Source organism: Rhinolophus sinicus, chromosome 17 (assembly GCF_057876585.1).
Source record: "Rhinolophus sinicus isolate RSI-liver-muscle chromosome 17, RSI-T2T, whole genome shotgun sequence".
In the NCBI taxonomy this organism is placed as follows: Eukaryota; Metazoa; Chordata; class Mammalia; order Chiroptera; family Rhinolophidae; genus Rhinolophus; species Rhinolophus sinicus.
In genome coordinates this window covers 46,299,026-46,317,601 of record NC_142517.1, presented here as the reverse complement: position 1 = coordinate 46,317,601, position 18,576 = coordinate 46,299,026, and the positions used below count along the sequence as shown (strand labels likewise).

The window sequence follows — 18,576 nt, the reverse complement described above, 5'->3', positions numbered from 1 at the left end:
TGCAGTTAACATTAGCACATGCTACTGGACTAGAATACCAAGGTTTTAGGTATTTTGCTTTCTTGGCTGAGCACAGTATATTCCCCAAGGAGTTATGTATAATCACAGTGTTATCCAAATAAATGAAAGACTCAAGAATAATTTCAGTGTCCATATTTCAAAAATTTATTTATCTCAAACTGTGCATAATGGAGTAAAAACTTAAGTTGAAAATGTACCTGTTATAAGGATGGTATTAGTTCAAATATATATACATGGATTCTCGGCACACTGATTCAAATAATTCAGAGCCGAATCTTTAAAATACAACTACGGAAAATAAAGGGGGGGGGGAACCTTAAAATATCACAATAAATTTACAGAAATATTACAAACCATAAGAAAATATTTCAAACACAGTAATTTCATGTTGTATTTTTATCTGAACACAATGGAAAGTTGGGAAACAAAAGCTATTATAAATTACCAATGATGTCAACCTGCATGGCCATTTTTGCTTTTAAACAGTAAGTTAAAAAAAAATTTAGTACAATCTAAAACTTTTGCTCCTTTAAAGAAGACCACGGAGATGGTTTTGCCAGTACTTGTTCTAGTTTTTCTTCCTTTTGTACAATTTTTAAACAATTAAAATGTCCAAAATCTGAATAATTTTCTTCTTTCCACATTTGCAACTGTCCTAAATTTCAGCTGCAGAATCAAAATTCAGCAAGAAGCCTCTCCTTGAAAAATATTGGCAAATTCTCAGCTTATAAACAATGGACATTTTGATTGCCATGTTTATCTCGATAAATACTGTACAAAAGTTGCTTGCAAATATTAAAACATTTTTTCGTCGCTTGGAGACTAGCTCTAAATATTATTGGTAAAGACTTTTGCAAACTTTCTGCAAAGCTCCTACCGTATCACTAGAACTTTTAAAAAGTTTTGTGTAGTTTTCTTTCCTCCAGATCTATACAAGGTCCATTCCCTCGCCCTCCCTACCCCCACCCCCACCCCGTTTTCTCTGTACAAAAATAGTCCCCCCAAAAGAAGTCCAGGATCTCTCATAAAAGTTTTCTTGTCGGCATCGCGGCTTTGCGTGAGTGTAGATGGGATTGGTGTTCTTTTTTGCAGATGTCATTTGCTGTGGGTGACGACTTTTTTGTTTTGAGCGTACCGGGTTTTTCTCCTTGCTGTTTCTTACTCTCCTCCCATTTCCCTCGTTTTTCTTTGAAAATCCCCCCACCCCCCCACCCCCAGTTCACTGTCCGGCCCTCACATGTGCGAGAGGGGCAGTGTGCCGTTAATGGCCGTGCCGGGCACCGGGCCGCTCTGGTAATGCTGGGACATGTGAAGTCTGCTGGGGGCGGCCGGCTCTGGCACCTCGGCGCCGGGGAGGTACATGCTGATCATGTCCCGGAGGTCCCCGGCCTGGCAGGGCGCCCTGGAGTGGGAGGAAGAGGTAACCACAGGGGGGCTGGAGCTGGCCTCGGACTTGACCACCGAGCCCATGGAGCCTAGCGCCATGCCAGGGGTGCCCTGCTGCGAATAGGACATGCTGTAGGTGGGCGAGCCGTTCATGTAGGTCTGCGAGCTTGTCATGGAGTTATACTGCAGGGCGCTCACGTCGTAGCGGTGCATGGGCTGCATCTGCGCGGCGCCGTGCGCGTTGAGGCCCGGGTGCTGCGGGTAGCCCAGCTGGTCCTGCATCATGCTGTAGCTGCCGTTGCTCCAGCCGTTCATGTGCGCGTAGCTGTCCATGCGCTGGTTCACGCCCGCGCCGAGGCCGGCGCCCACCCCGACCCCGCTAGCCATGCTGTTGCCGCCCGGGGCCAGCAGCCCGCCAGGCAGCGTGTACTTATCCTTCTTCATGAGCGTCTTGGTTTTCCGCCGGGGCCGGTATTTATAATCCGGGTGCTCCTTCATGTGCAGCGCTCGCAGCCGCTTGGCCTCGTCAATGAACGGCCGCTTCTCCGTCTCCGACAAAAGTTTCCACTCCGCGCCCAGACGCTTGCTGATCTCCGAGTTGTGCATCTTGGGGTTCTCTTGGGCCATCTTACGCCGCTGCCCGCGGGACCACACCATGAAGGCGTTCATGGGCCGCTTGACACGGTCCGGGCTGTTCTTCTGGTTACCGCCCGCCGCCGCCGCGGTGGAGTTGCCGCCGCCGCCGCCGCCGCCCCCCGAAGTTTGCTGCGGGCCCGGCGGCTTCAGCTCCGTCTCCATCATGTTGTACATGCGGGCGCTGTACGCGGGCCCGGCCCGCCGGCGACCGCCGACCCTCGGCCCGGCCGCGACTTTGGGGGCCCGCGGGCGGGGGGAGAGGAGGAGGGGAGGCGGGCGGGGGTGTCGCGAGCGCAGGGCTCCGCGAGGAAAATCAGACGAAGAATAATTTGGGGGAAGAAAAGAGAGAGAGAGAGAGAGAGGGAAACTGGAATCAGGATCAAAAAAAGCGCTTCCCTCCTCTTCTGGCCGATCCTGCCGCCGCCGATGATTGTTATTATTATTTTTTGGAAAGGCTTAAGCCTGGGGCTCAAACTTCTCTCGCTTTCTTTCTCTCTCCTCTTCTTTCTCTCAGTCCTAGTCTTAAAGAGGCAGCAAACTACTTTCCCCCTTTGCAAACACTCTCTTCTCTGCCTTGACAACTCCTGATACTTTTTTGAACAAGTTAATAGACAACCATCCATGTGACGGGGGCTGTCAGGGAATAAATGGGTTTCCAGCGACCAATCAGCGCGCGTCGGCTCCTCCACTCGAGCCCAGCCTCGCAGCCGGGTTTTGCATGAAAGGGGGCGGGGCCTGCCGGTCCGCGGGCCGCGCGGGGGAGGCAGGGGGAGGAGGGGGATGGAGGGAGGGGGAGGCGGCTCCCACTGCCAGCCACTGAGAAACCTTTGTATCCCCTCTCGCAGCAACAGGTCACACCACACGCCTTTTCGAAGGAAGTGGGTAAACAGCACTAAGACTGCGATTTTCTTCTTTCTTAAAACTTAATATTGATTTACTTTTTGGTGCGGGCTCTTGAAATGAGGAAGGGGCGCGAGAAGCCGCTAAAGTGGGGGTGGGGCAGGAGAGAGTGGGTGGTTCAGGGCGACTGTCCTACTGGTATTTCAGGAAACAGGCAGTGTTGGATGGAGTCGGTGTGTCATTGTTCTCCCGCTCCTCTGCACACTTCCCCCACCAACTCCAGCCTCTCGTGCTTTTCCCTAGCCTCGCTCTTCCCCTTGCCCCTCTTTCTCCACAGGTGCCGATACTCGCTCACGCACTTCTCACACTGTCCCGACAAGAAGTTAGGAGACGGAACGCTCTATCCCCCAAATCTTTCTTGCTTCCACGCAATTTGCTCTGTTTTAAAAGTAAATCCTGCTCGGACTATGCGGCCGACTCTAGCGCAAGGCTAGGCAGGCCCTGGGTAAGCTGCCGCAACCTCGCTCTTGCCTCCAACTCAGCTCTCTGGCGCGGGAAACCACAGCTTGTTCCCTCACCCTCAGCCACGTCTCCTGCCAGTCTTTCCCCATTCAGTCGGTGCAAAGGGAATGCACGTCCTCGCTCCCCATTCTCCTGCTGAGCCTCCCCCAAAGGATTTTCAGTTGTGCCGGTTTCAGAAGAAGGCTGGGGGGAATTAAAGAGCTCAACAGAAGGACGCTCAGAGTGCAGGCTGTGGGGGAGCGTTAAGCTCAACTTCTTGGCATCCCAGGGCACTGTGTGGAGGTGGCATTTGGGCCGCACTCACAAACTCCCTCCCACGCAGAGTTCACAGGACTCGAGCAGAACCAGCCCTGGCATTTCCCCCTAGTGATTTCTACCGTGATGGCCACATTTCCCGGGCCGCCTGGTTCTGGGGTGTGCGCTCGGAGGGGGCTCTAGGCCTGGGAGGAGGGAAGGGTAGTGCTCGCCAGGCACAGGTGCAGGCATTGCCGGCAGGAAGATGGAGGCCAGGACTGGGGAAGAGGGGATCCCAGTAGGGCCAGGGCTGAAGGAGGATGGGATGGGGGCGGGGTAGGGACTCAGAAATCCTGCCCGCCCTGGACCCAAGAGGGTAATTTTAGCCGCTCTCCCATTGTCCCGACGTAAAGATTTCAATAGGTAGGCGCTCAATGCGGAGAGCAATGGCAGCACGTCCGTTACAAATAGGTAGTTTTGTTTCTCTTGTTGTCGCTACACGGAGTCAAACAAAGCCCCGTCTAAGTTTCCTTCCACTCTCTTGTTGGGATCTTTGTGGCTAAAATGCACTTGACTACAAAGGGGGGGGAACCCTGATGCCATTTCTTTTTTTTATAAAGGGCTTAAACCATCAGGGTTACTTATTTTCTTTCTTCTGTAACACTCTCCGCCCCTTTCTCCCCGATGCACCCTTAGTCACCCTAAGAAAATGTACTGAATAGTATCTGTCGGCCATGTTCCATTTATTATCTTTACAAAACTTCGCATTGTTTTGTTCTTTACTAACCTTCTTCCCATAACCGTCATCACCCCCACTCCAACTTCTTCAATCCCTGCCCTCCCAAGTTTTTCTGTTCTTGTCAAACTCAAGATTAAGTATGCTCACTGGAAACCCAGAAAAGTTGAGAAAAAGAATCCTGTAGACTTAATAATTTATTATTTCTAATCACCCCTCACCCCCTTACACACACACACCCGCAGGTTCTCCTTTTTCTCTTAAGTTATAGTTTGTTTTAGTTCTTGGGAACCCGGGAAGGACGAGACTGGCCTTCTCAAAACACATAAATGTATGTCACTCTTCAAAATAAAGCAATGTCTTTTTTTCTTGAAAGTGTAATATTAAGCTAATCATGCACATGAAGATTAGGAAAGAGAAAAGGTTGAGTTGATCTGGAGAAAAGGCGGCCACGGCCTTTTCTGAGAGTCTTGGTTTCAGGGATGTGGCTGGTGCGCCCCCTACTGGTGGATTCGTTTTCCCAAGACTATGGATTTTACCTTTAAAAGAAGGTGTTTGGAAATAAAATGGGGGGTGGGATGGAGGAAGATCAAACTAAATACACGTAATCTAAACAAAAGAGAAGTTAACATATCATATAAGCTATGGAACCGAATCATAAGAATCAGATTTAATTTGCTTAACTTAGAAATGTACATATATAACCTCGAGAGAAGTGGGAGGTTAAATCATGGGGAAAAAATAGGTACAAATTGTGAGATTCAACATATGAATGAATTATGATTGTCCAGATTCCACGAAGGGCAGACAAACATTCACTTTATGATTGTGTATGCATTGATCTGCGCTTAGTATAATAGCATTATTAAAAAAAAAAAGCTTATGGATAATTAAGTTTGAAGAAAAAACTCAAGGGGTTGGTATGGGTAATGGCGGTGTATATGTATTAAAATAAATGTTAATAATGGATGGTTATAGAAGCAAATGTTTTTAACCTTTCTCTCTCCCTCTCTCTCAAGGGGTAGTAGTAAGAGGCACAAAATTTTCCTTAAGATGATATATAAAAGCTTTTATACATCATCAGATGTCTGTGTTTGTGCCTGAACTCTATAATAATTCATTTAAGAGGTTAAAGGGGTTGGCTAGGTCTTTTGTTAATTGCTTTTATCATATAAATAAGCTATGGAAATACATTACAATTGTGTTATCATTGGTTGCATTTATTTACAGCTTTATTTTAATTAAGCCTGCTGTACTTATCAAGGCAATAAACTAACTGGATGGCGTTTATGCATAATAATGTGCAATGAAAATAAGATTAAAGAAGATGGTGATAGCAGAAACAATTTTCTCATTAGATTTTTTTAGAACATATGCATTTAAAAAAAATCAGATCACTGGCCACTCTATTTCAGTTCAGCACCATCACTGGCCCCTAAATATAATAATAACTATAACAATCACGATGTATGATAGAAGCAGTACTGTTTTAGATTTATAACAGACGGCTACAGTACTAATAACAATACACCATTGACTACTAAGGAATCAAAATAAGACTTGAAAGAGGGTGCTTCATCCTTCAAAAATTTTAAATGTTGCCATTTGTACAATTTATGAAAATTGAAGTGCTTAATATAAAGAGAGTGTAACATTTCCCTTCCATGGGCAGCAAAAAGCTGCATACTTTTAGAGCAAGATTAGAAATTAACAACAAAAATACATAATTCCTGAGATATTCGGATTTGATTTTGTTCTACTATAGGCCTCTGCCAAGAATCCTTAACTGATTAAGTGTAGTTCAATTTTACTTAAAAATCTTTTGCACTGATATGTCTCTCCTAAACTCCCCTGGTCCCTCCTCAAGTATTATATCTGAAGCCAACTAACAATTTTGTGGATAGGGGACTGTAGACTTATTTTTTCTTCTTAGTGGCAAATAGAGGTTTAACTTGCAGTAATTAGGTGAGAACTAGCCAAGCATCGTACTATTATGATGCTTGTTAAAAAACGCTTCTTTTCTGCATCTGCATTTGAGTGTGTTCCCCTCCTCTCTTAATCTTCTTATGGAAATGAAGGCAAACGGCAGGGAACCTGCAGAGTCTTGGAGAATGTCCTTGTTAACTGGAATTTCTCAGCATTGCTAATTAGCAGAGTTTGACGACGACCACCAGTATTGGGGGGGAAAGCTCTGTTTAACCACTCACAAACCATTCTGAGGAAGAGCAGACTAATTTTATTTTGTAATTAAAATCTGAAAAGGGCCCTATTTGACAGTTAGGGCTATGAGAGTTTTATCTCCCCGTGAAATAATTACTGCCTTGATAACTCAATTTTCTGAAAAAATGTCAACTGTGGGCTCCAAAAGTTTTAATTTCATTATGTAAGGAAAAAAAGAGAAAAATAGAAGAAAATGTACAGAAAGGTTTTCTAATTCTGGAACTGGTTAAATGTATTAGGAGCCAGATTTGGCCAAATGAAGGTTTTTTTTTTTTTTTTTTTCTCTCTCCCTTTTTTTGGTCACGTTTCCTCTGGATCTTAACCTTCTAAACATTTCCACTGAAAGTGACCATAGTAGTGATTATACTGCAGTAAAAGAGATCATACCAGTGTGGCAAGTCAGAGGCAAATAAAACTAAAAACAGAGGTATGGCAACCCAAGAAAATTTCCTGATTTTAAAAGCCAAAAATAAAGGAAAATTCCAGTGTTTACGACAATGCTGATGCAATCTGGTAAGATGAGATTTTATTGATATTTATTCCCTAACACAAGAAAATTGAGAATTACGGAGTAAGGAGACTGGTCTAAGCCAATTTTTAAAATGTTTCCTTTTCCCCACTAAGTCACTAAACACTTCAATCATTCCAAATTAGAGCATGCCACAAGACTTCCTGCATGATCAACACTTGATTCTCTAAGACTTATGAAATACACAGATACATGGAGTTAAAGGTATTAGAGGATTTCTTTTCCTTAAGAAAGCATCACATATTTTCCAAAAATAATCAATAAGCCATAAGCTGGAAAAAAGTAGGATATTGAAAGTAAGAGCAAAAATTATAATAGAATTGTACTGTGATCAAACTACATTTCTTTTAGACTGTAAAGGATCCCTCACAGGAAATCCTAGAGGGGATACTTCAAATTTTATAAAGTAATTTTCAAAATGATAGAAACTCTTTCATCTACATTTCCTCCATTTCCTTCCTATTTCCAAACTTGACAGATTTTGGAAGTGTGAAGAATTATTGACGGGAACTATAATAAATGTTTCTGGATGATACCAAAACAAGCACATACCTCTATCCCTCTTTATTTACTAAGGCATAGATATGCATATGGATGCATGCAAGATTGGCAATTTAAAACTGCTTAATCATATTTTTTAGTTCTTGTCTGTCCCTTCAGCACCTTGCCTTTAATTTCTAGAAGGGGTATTACACATAGCAAATGAACAAGGGGATAGCAAATGCTATTTCAGTCCAGACCCAATTTCACCAAATAATTTCACTCAAGAGCTGTAAGGACCCTTGAAACCTAAGGAATGCAGAGCTGCTCTGCATTCAGCTCCTTTTTATACCCACTCTCTTTCATCTAATTCCCACTGATGAAATAAATACATTTTTTTAAAGAATTCAATAGTTAGAAAACTAAATATATTTTCCCCTTCAAATTATAGCAATAAAAGTAATGTATAATTACTTGTGAATGTCTTCAGGGCTATATATAATAATCATATTGCTTATAGCATTACATATATATTTACATCCTTCATATATGTCAGTTCAAATATTTTCTGGAAAAGGGGACTTACACTTGACAATTTCATTTCAATTTTTGAATTATCAAGTAATTTTAACATAAAATTCTGTCTCTATTCTGCAGCTGTTGTCCAGGGAAAAATACACTGTGCCCATTAAATGATCTAATTTTAAATTGAAATTCCCATTAAAAAAAAGACAAACTGAAAATTTAAAGAGCTGTCACCAGTGTTTTTTAGTTGCATTGAAAAAAAAAAAAAGAGCCTCTGATTTTGATTTTAAAAATTAGGATAAGGGAATGAAAAACCAAAACCAAAACCTGGCAAACTGATCACCAGAAACTGCAACTGTCCCAACAAACCCATGGGCCCTTTCATGCCTCTAAATCATTACTTGGGAGTCTAAATATCTATCTCCCTGACTGACCACACTATCTTTGCAATTAATCATGCCAAAGGAACGGGGCTCCCTGAGAATCCTAATTTTCCAGTGACTAGGATTGCTACCCTCGTTTTAGGAAAAAGACAATTGTTTTAAATTCTCCAATTGTGATTATTTAATTCAGTTGTGACCACAACTTTTGTGGGAAAAACAAACCTAAATGGTGCATGAATGACACCCCAATGTATGCCGGTTACACCCTCACTGCTCCGGCAATCTACCAAGCAGGGAGACGGTCTTAACCTTAGCCTGGCAATGGAATTTAGTCTTCGTTCTTCTGCAGATCTCATGGTGCATACTGCCCCCGTGTTACCTGTAAGTCCTCTTTCTAGAAGTATAAGCAGACATAATACAAAATCACAAAAAGTGACAAAACCCAACTATCTCAGAGGGCAGAGGTGTTTGTCACCCCAAAAAGCAAGCTGGGGAAAGAAATTAGATCTGCTTAAGGGACAGGAATACTATCAAAGGGAATGGGAGAAAGTCTTTTACCTGTTTGCATGAAAAGAAGCTGAAAGCAAACCATTGGGGGAAAATCACCCTATAAGCACCATCAGCCCTAAACAAAACAATTATCCACTTTGTACCCAAAGATTTGCAGCTGTGGCTTGCCCTGGAAAGTGCTCTAAATCAAAGTGTACACCCATCCTGGGCGGGCTGGCATCCTCAGGGCCTCCCATTGACATCTGGAGCCCTCTCCTAAAAGCTCTTCTGGCCTCAAAAGAAATGTATGAGAAGTCTGCCTTCCCAGGGGCCCACTTCTGCTCACCTCCTAGCACCCCTTCCAGCTCTGGCTCAAATGGAGTTGGGCTTCCAAACCCATCCCAATGGAATTTTCAGATCGCTAGCCTGATAATCTTTAAAGGCTCTTTCGGAGCTGGGGCTCTGACTTTTATCTCCCCTCCTACCCTTCCCTTTTTGTAGGCTCTCCCCACTCCTTTTCCCTCCTGCATGCCCCCCCACCTTAATTTGAAGATCATTGACAAGATAGTCTGTAATGAGTCCTTCAGAAACTGTTATGATCTACAGTGACAATCTCTGCACCTAATTCACAGATTATTGACAAGCACCATGGGCTCAATGGTGTCAAGTTGTACTTGTGGTTTCAACACCCTTCAGCAACCCATGTAGCAGCTGGGCTCTGGATTAGGACCTACAGTCTGGCAGCGTTTATCTGCTGAGTGGTGGAGAGATGAGTATCTGTCTATACTTCAGCTCCTTCAGGCCTGGCTGGGCTTTCTCCCTGACACCTTCGTTTGTCTCAGAGTTGGATCAAAGGAACTAAAGTATCTTCAAAGTTTAAAAACAAAGTAAAAGAGCAAGCTTAGTAAATGAGGGCTCATTCTTGAATCGCGGTCTTAATAATCAGTCATTTTCTCCACCCCCAAACAGCTACCAAACTCTAAGCCTCATATACTGTTTATTGTTTTTTATTTTTTTATTTTTTCAGAGTGAGGCTTGGATTCCTCAGGAAAGGTGTGATGGAGAGCAGAGGGGGCTGAGGGTTTGGCACAGACTTCTTGGGCCCAGGCTAGACTGGCTCATCCTCCTGGATCGCCTTCAGAATTGGGCAAGATTGACTACTTACAAAACAGGGCGCTCAGCCAGCAGGCACGGGCTCAGGCCTGGACGCTGGGACAAGAGACAAAAAATACCCGCCCCGCCCCGCCCCTATAAGGCCCTTTGCTGCTGCGGAGAAGCGCGGCCAGTTACTAGCCGCGGCTTTGCCTGCTCCAAAGAGTCAGTCACTCTCTTCCCGCTCCCCAATTCCCAAAGACGGAAGGGCTGCTTTGCTATTTGCCGCTGTGAGGTGTGGGATTCCGGCAGGGGCTGAGGCTGCTTGAAACCACAGAAATGACACTGCACTGGGAGAGCTGGGTGGCATTCCCAGGCCTAGGCCACCCACTTGTTTAGTTCTCTTCCTAAACTAGGGTTGAGATTTCTCCTTGGGCTCCGGGAAGTTGGGGACTCAGCCAGGTGCGGCTCCTCCTCCAGCCTTCTTCCTACCAGTTGGGACCCCCGGGGCGGAACGGGTTGAAATCTCCTGGCCTCTGCTGTTGCAAATTCTACATCACTTCGAACAGCAGGCATATGTCCCCTTTCGTGGGTCGCTTCCAAGATTCTGCTGGCTTTGGCCTCCCCACGCCGCGGGCAGCCTGGGATCGCGGCTGTCAGCACACCGTTTGTTACCTTACGGGGTTGGCGCTGGTTCCAAAGCTGGCCGGGACTTAGTATTTCTGTAATGGGACTAGTCTTTTGGTAAAGCAAAGGGCGAGGGTGTCTGCAGCAGGGAATTCCGCTTGCCCGTCATTTCGATAGAATTCTGGGTAAAAATGGACCGAAAGCCTTGATTCTTTTCCTGCCACTGTATCTGAACTAATTTATTGAGAAACATCAGCCGAGATTTGATTCTGGAATCAGATGGAGAAGTCATCTCTCATCACACCAAATTGTTTTCAGTAATTCCCCCTGAAAACACAATCTTGGATCCCCTGATTTGAAGAGGTGGGAGGAATAAACAATTTGCATAGCCACAGTATTAAATATCTTACAAAGTAATTCTGTTATGTACTTTTAGCTGGTTTCCTTCAATCGGCAAACAAACAAAAAAAAGTAAGCCCTAGACTTCTTAAGGGTTTTATCTAAAAGTTAAAATTCTAAGTACATCCCTGAAGGTCGAAATCATAAAACACCTTGTTGAGATCATATATGTTAATGTAGCACACGAATTGTTTCAATTTGATTTTAAAAACCTAAGTAAACCTATATTTTCCCATTGTTTTAAATTCAGAGGGTGTCATTTTTATAGTTTATCTTTCTGAAAAAATTCAGATTGTACTGTTGCCCTTACTTGATGACCAAAGAAAAAGTCAAAACCCTTTCTTACATAGACAGCTTGTTTTTGATAGTGTAAAAATACTCCTCTTTCCTCCAGGATAATTTGGATTCCTGAAATTTGGAGTCCATGAAAATGCTAAATTTAAAAAGGAAATACGCTTTATCATTGGCATACTTTCCTTGAAATCCTAAGACTGAGATAAAAGAAGAAAGGTGTCAGGAACCTGTTTCCTAAATAATATCTGTAATTTAACTGCTAACAGGGAGGTGGTGGGGTGGTGGTAAGAAAAGTTTGATAAAATTGGTTTGGGGGATGGGAAACATTCAAAGAACAGATTAGCTTTTTAATTACATTCTGAAAATTAACAAATAAAAAGGAGCCAGTATTTCGTTTACTCAGAGACTCGAAGGACAACTGAAGGAAGGCATTCAAGATGCTGCTGACAACGCCAAAACAGCAAGCAGCAGCAGCAGCAGCATCTTCCGTGTTATTTTTTGAAATTTGGACAGAACGGGAGAAATAACTTTTGCTTGGTTATCCATCGCTAAAGAAGAAAGAAAAACTTTGATTTTTAAATCATGCTTCTCTACCTGTTTTACTGTCGCAGAATCTTTAATAAGAGTCCCAAATCCAAACGGGGACAAGAGGGTGGCTGGGATGTGAAGAGAAAGAGGAGGAATAATTTAGTCTTTATTTTTTATTGAATTAAAATTGTATTTTCTCCTTTTTATTAAAATTGAATTAAAATTATATTATCTTTCAAGGATATAAAATCTTGTTTCCTTGCCTCACCTCCTTTTTGGAGAGTAATAGAGTTTTACTTAACCCCAGAGCAAAGTTCTAGCGATTTCCAGGACTGGCGCTGCGCAGCTCCTACTGTGTCCAACAGGGGGCGCTGGGCATGAACCTGCGCTGCGGCTCAGTGCCGCTTCACATCTGAGCCGGGTTCCAGCCCCGGAAGGCGAGAGCCGCTCGCGGGGTCGAGTACAGAGCTTTAGTCTTCGTGGATAAAAAGAGATTAAAGGCTGAATTCTTTTTTTGGGGTGTGCGTCCGTGTGTGTGTGCGTGCGTGTGTGTGCGTGCGTGCGTGTGTGTGTGTGTGTGTGTGTGTAGGGGGGTTATCAATTTTAACCAACTACGAAAATGTAGAGCTTTTTATCCTTTGATGTTCTCATAAAGAAACTCCTATCGGTTGAGGAATTACACGGTTTCTGAGCCAACTCTGAAGCTACAGTGTGGGGGAAATTATTTAATTAAAAATATATTTTTCCATCTGTTCACATGATCTTTTTAGAAGTCTTAAAAGCTGACACTGATCCGTTTGGCCTGTTCACCCTGCCCCAAGTTTCAAATACTTTAGCTATTTCGAAGCCCTTCTATTAATTTCAAGGGGGAAAAAAAGAGACCCAAATATTTAAATCCCCCCCCCCAAACAGTTACTCCTCTGCATCCTTTTTTTTTTCTTTCTTTAAACAGGGCTTTTATGTGATTGACACATTTCTCACTGACGATTCTGCAAAGCCAGGTATAAACGACAAGAAGCGGCTCTTTAAAAAAATCTGATGTTGGACTACATTACACCCATGTATAAGATGAAATCTAAATAAAATTGTAAACCACCCACCCCCACCCCACCTTAAAAAAAAACCCCAAAAACCTTCACCTGTATTTAAATAGCGTGTCTTTAATTACAGCAGTTGGAGATGCATGAGGCTGAAATGAAATTAGCAGTCATTACCAGTCCTTTAACTCTGTGGTGCTTTTGATCAGTACTAAATTAGCTTTCCAGTCCTAACAAAGACTCTACAGCAAGCAGTGGGCTGTAAATAAGACAGCGCGACCTGCCCTCAACACCTTTTCTCTTGTCAATCATAGCTCTATCATTCAGCCCAAGATTAACCTTTATCTACCAAATTAAAAAAAAGAAAAAAGAAAAAAGAAAAAAAAAAGAAAAAAGAAAAAGGAGGCGGGAAGGAAAGCCCCCTGACCACCACATGTCGCAATAACAGAGGTTCCAAAAAGCCCCCTTTAAATTGTATTATAATGAGCCCGTGTCAGAATCTGCAATTTCCAAATCATCCTTCCCCACCCCATCCCCCTACACCTCTCCGAGTATATTAGAAGAGTCAGAGTGATATTCAGGTAGCAATGGAATCCCTTTCCCTGAATTACTAAACGGGTCACCCTCCATTAATCAATTTGCCATTAGCCTCTCCTCCTCTATTAGTCTAACAAAATTTGGGAGAGGAGAGGATGTTTGAGGAGAAAACATTGACAATTAAAAAAAAAAAAAAAAAAAAAAAATATATATATATATATATATATATATATATAAAGTTTCTGGGATGAAAACAATCCATTTACTCCACTAATCGTCTCCAGTTTCTGAAGGAAAAAAACCAACAGCAACAACAAAAACCCAGCTGCTTTTCCCAGTACTGAATTAAGAAAGTAAAACATTGGTTCAAATTAACATTAGAGGGCGCCAGAGAGCAAGCCCCTATCACACCTCGCACAACTTCCCGCAGAAGCCCTCCTAGCTTCCAGCTTCTCCATGCTCTGTAATTCCTTCTCTCAGGTAATATTTCCTGCTTATCAGCTGCCCTCTTGCATCTCTAGATGTCAATGTCAGTCTCTCTAAAGAACGAGGTGTCGCCATGTCCCTTTCCTTCTCTTTTTTTTCACCCCTTCAACCACCACCAAAACAGGAAGACCCAGATGAAATAGTAGCAACCCCTTAATGACATGTACCTTTTGGCTTAAATCACTCTTTCCATTCTAGTAACCTTAGTCTGGAGAGGTTCTTTGTAGGGATGAAATGCTAGAATTTAACATTCTTAAAATGGAAGCCTGAATTTTTCATTTCTGCATTTCTCTCTGCGGGCTTACAGATTTCTTCATTTTCACAGCAAAAAAAAAAAAAAAAAAGAAAGAAAGAAACATACACACCCTTGCAAGGCAACTAATTATGTCCAGCACTAAAACTATTCAGAACAGAATAAAATAATGTCACTTCATTTCTGCATTTGTTAAAAAAAATCAAAATTAGCATTTAATCCCAAAAGTTAACGTTTTCAGGCTTAAACCTGCCTGTGTTAAATAACTGCCACACAGGGTGTATTTCCAGATCTCTTAAAGGTCAAAAGAAAAAAAAAATAGAATGAGAGGGGAAGAAAGTGAGTTGGGGGGTGGGCAGAGAGGAGTGAGCTAGCAGTGAATGTCAAAGTTGGGTTGCAAGCTACTTACATGTCCATGCCAGATCAGGGTGTTGTCTTGTAGCAGTTTGATTGGCAGGTAAAAAAGCGAAAGAACGTGAGGGCTCCCTGAGCCTCTTGTCAGCCCAAGCTTGATCACTTCTCACCGGACAGAACAGTTGAAGGAGCTTGCAATTCCCCTCTCGTCCTCCATCCAAGGCACTGTGAATCCATTTCGTCTTTTCTTCCCCCCAGTCTCTCCATCAGCGTCCTGCCTTCAACCGCTTCGCCATACACCAGCCTCCAAGACCTAGCCTAGCTTTGCCACTGCAATCCCCTGCAACAAGAAAAATCGTTTATGGCTTAAAACCCCAAATGGCTGATTTTTTAAAAGAGAGAGAGGGAGAGGGAGAGAGAGAGAGAGAGGAGTGAGAGGGTGAGGGGGAGAGAGGGGGAGCGAGAAGAATGCACCCAGAGAACAACAAAAAAGTCAGTTATCCTAACACTGCTCTATCCCCCCACCGTACAGAAGAAGAATAAAAAAAAAAAGCTTTATGTTTTTTCAGTGGGTATTCAAAGATAATTTGATGCCATTGTTTCTGCTACAGATGGTTCTTTTAAATACAATAACACGGCTCTTTGTGTAGGCTACCCACAATAAAAATCGAAAGCGTTCCCCTGAATAACCATTTTGTTCTCTCTTGTATGGGGCCAACAAAAGATGCCGTGAGGTAATGGGTTCTGTTTATTGAAGCCATAGAATAGGGGTTTGATAAAGATTTTTTTTTTAAAGCAGAAGACCTTGCAAGGTCGGGCTGATCTCTTCATATTTTTTTATTAAAATATTTTAATTTTTATGCAATAGATTATTCTTTGGTGCAGCTGCAGGTTTCCTCCTCAATTCTTAATCAGCCCAAACATCTGTCTCTTTGAGGAGGCTTTTAAAAATCTGCAATTGTATCAACGGTGCAGTAATCTTATCAAATCTTGAATTTTTAGGCTCAGTGCAGGCAAAGGCAAAGGAGTTTCAATTCAATTTGGTCCTGATGGGGCGAGGCGGAGGGTTGGGGGAGCGGAGACACAACCCCAGAGAGTGCGAGTGAAGAAAACGAGTGAGGCTTTCCTCCCCCCTCCCTTGTTGACCATGCATAACTGAGTGAGTCAGACACACAGATCACTGAGGACTTGAGGTGTGTCTCCTGGTCTCTGCAAGCTCCCACCCAGGCATGCATGTTGGACAGGGGCTAGGCATGTTTCCTTATCATCCTTATCTTCTCCTCTGGATAGGTTTTCAATCCCAGGAAACCCAGGATGGGAGCCCAGGGGGAGTAGTGGAACAAGCTAACTGTTAGCCTCTAGCACCCAATGGGTCCTACTCTTGGCTCTCTTTCATTCACTGTTAGTGAGCTTTGACTCATTGATGGCTATCCTGCCAGGGGACTGGTGGCCACAGCCCTCCAGTCATAGCGCCGCACTCCCTCAGGCTTGTTCTACAGTCACTTGGCTTCCTCCTCAGTTCCACAGAGAGCATTCGCTTCCCTTCACCAGGCAAGCCCTGCCACCTAGATCCCGCTGAGGCTGGTATCAATGTTGAGAAAGTCCCAAACCCTTGGGCAATGAGGGAGTTGCAAGGGAAGGGCAGGGCAAGATGGCTAGGTTTAATAGGAATTAATGCCAGGTCTCTCCAGGCTTCCAATAACCCAGAGAGACAATAATCCACTTTCATGACTTCTCTATGTGTTTTCATTTGTGGCAGGACAAGAGTCTGGGAAAATCGCTTCAATTTTAAAAACAAGTTTTCATTGGTTCTCAGTCTCTGTCCCCTGCTCCATTTAGTTCCCCCTTTCTTCCCACAAACCATCCAAAATAAAAGAAGGATAAATACTCAAATGAATCCCTTGACAAAAGTGACCTTAGCTTCTATTTCCCTTTTAGCAACAATAATGTTACTGATTTACAACTGGTCTGGAAGTCATCTAAGAAGGGAATCTTGGGGACTATTACTTTTACTTAGAAACCAATTAAAGCCTTTCCTATGAAACCTGAACATCAAACACAAACAGAACAGGGTGAACTCCTTAATTAATATCAGTTCGAAAAGAATGACAGGGAAATACTAAAAAAGTTATGCACATCCCAACACTGTCTGGATCAAGAAAAATGTGCTTGTATAAGTGTTAGTGTGTTGGGGAAGTGGGGAGTGAAGAGTGTAAATCAAGAATGACCTTCAATAGAACAGGCTAAGGAGTGTGTGTTTGTTACTTTTGGCATTGTAGCAAAGGTGGGGGGCATTATGCAAAACTGAATCTCAATAGTGGAAACACTTTTCCCAACTAAAGATGGAGGGGGACAGGGCAAATGTAAAATGTTTATTCCAGCCTTTCTTTGCACTAAAAAGTAATCCACTGAAATAATGGAATGATCTCTTTCTGCTTCCCTTATCATAATCTTTTTTTTTTTTTTTTCTGAATAGCAAGACTTACAAAGGATAACCCAACCTGATTAAATGCTATTTCCCTTTTTATGAAGAACTGAAAGAATCTGAACTGCTGTCCTCTCTCCATGGAGGGAAGGGTTTGGGGCTGAATCTAAGTCTGTAAGATAGGAAGGCATCAGCGAGTTGCCTAAGGTGACACTAAAGGTGAGTAAACCTTACACATCTTATCAACCGAATCCCAGACATGAAGAAGTTTAGAATCTCTCAGTTGGCCTTACTTTCTTGTGGAGGATCAGGAAGAGTTTTGTCCCCAAAAGGTGTTTCAAAATCCGAAATGCAGTGACATTCTGACATGGGGGAAGACTTGAGCCTTTTAAAAATGGGTCATGTGTGATGGTGAAGGGCCACAGTGACTAATTGCCTTGGTAGGTAAGGGAATTAAGAACTGGTTGTCTGCAACTGGAAAACTGCTTATAGACTAAACTTTCTGTATCCAGAAACTAAGTTGACTGGTCAGCTCCTTTCTCGTTGGAGCAAAAACACACCACCAATAAGATTCTAGGATAAAGAAACGGCTTTCTGAGGGGTTGGGGAATCCGTGTAAACCTATTTATGGGCTCTGAATTGGAAACTTCACTAACTAAAGTGCTTTGGGGCCAAACCTGAGCTCTCCAATTCTAGAAATGCAAGCTGTCCTGGGAGATGTGGGGGGTTTACCCCACCACTCCTAGACTGGCGATGTCGTGAGTGAGTGGCATTCAGCACGAAGATTCAGGTGGAAGGAGGAAGAGAGGAAGGGAGGAAGAAAAAGCAGGGAGGAGGGCAGAGAGGGAGGGAGGAAAATTGGAGGAAGGGGATAAAAAAAGAGGATTTAAGTGGACTAATGGCCGAAGGGATTAGCAAGAGGGGCGCCCGAAACCTGGTTTTCAAGTGGCGAGTGCTGCTTCTAAGGAAACACTATACGCACGAACAGGGTCTGGATGTTCCAGTGAACTAATAACAAATCACGAGTTCCACCGAGATGGCATAGTGACATGCTTTATCCATCAGCGATGGTGAAAGCTGTAGCTTCTCTCTCGTTAAGCAATCAATCATTCACCAACTGGCCGCTCTATCCCTACCACATGGAAATAAGTCGGACGCGGACAGCTCGGGTCCCCGACCCTGGGCCTGGCTCACGGTTCTCCCGCCGCGGCCTCGGGCTCGGGCTTCGGGGTCCTAGGGAAGCCTCGGGGGGCACGGGCGCCGGGTTGGGCGGCCGACCCTCACGTTCTTTCCTCCGCTGCTGCCCGACTTCCTGGAGTGGGTCTCGGAGAGGAGCCGCCCGAGCCCCGTCGGAGTGGGTGGCGGCTCCCCCAGCCCGCGGGGAATTGTGGCCTCCAGGGCTAGTAACTAAACCGCAGACTATGAATATGGTGCTCCCTCAACTCGCCCAACACCATTCAGTTATTCACTTCGACAAAACTACACAACACAACACTGCCAAGTGACGGGGGAGCGCGACCAGGCCGACCCTCCGCGGGACGCG

General features: G+C 43.9%; 1 protein-coding gene and 1 long non-coding RNA gene across 22 annotated transcripts in view; both read right to left on the bottom strand.

Annotated features, from left to right (window-relative positions):
• Positions 1-18,576, bottom strand: part of LOC109450257 (uncharacterized) — a 626,489-nt gene that overhangs the window by 55,702 nt on the left and 552,211 nt on the right. For all 21 annotated transcript variants that reach the window (XR_016019848.1, XR_016019845.1, XR_012494921.2 and 18 more), the window contains one exon: positions 14,664-14,948. This is a non-coding gene — a long non-coding RNA (uncharacterized LOC109450257). The remainder of the gene's footprint in view (positions 1-14,663; positions 14,949-18,576) is intronic.
• On the bottom strand, positions 142-7,183 carry SOX2 (SRY-box transcription factor 2). Its single transcript, XM_019737348.3, has one exon. The coding sequence runs from the start codon at positions 2,215-2,217 to the stop codon at positions 1,255-1,257; it is 963 nt and encodes a 320-aa protein (XP_019592907.1). The 5' UTR covers positions 2,218-7,183; the 3' UTR covers positions 142-1,254.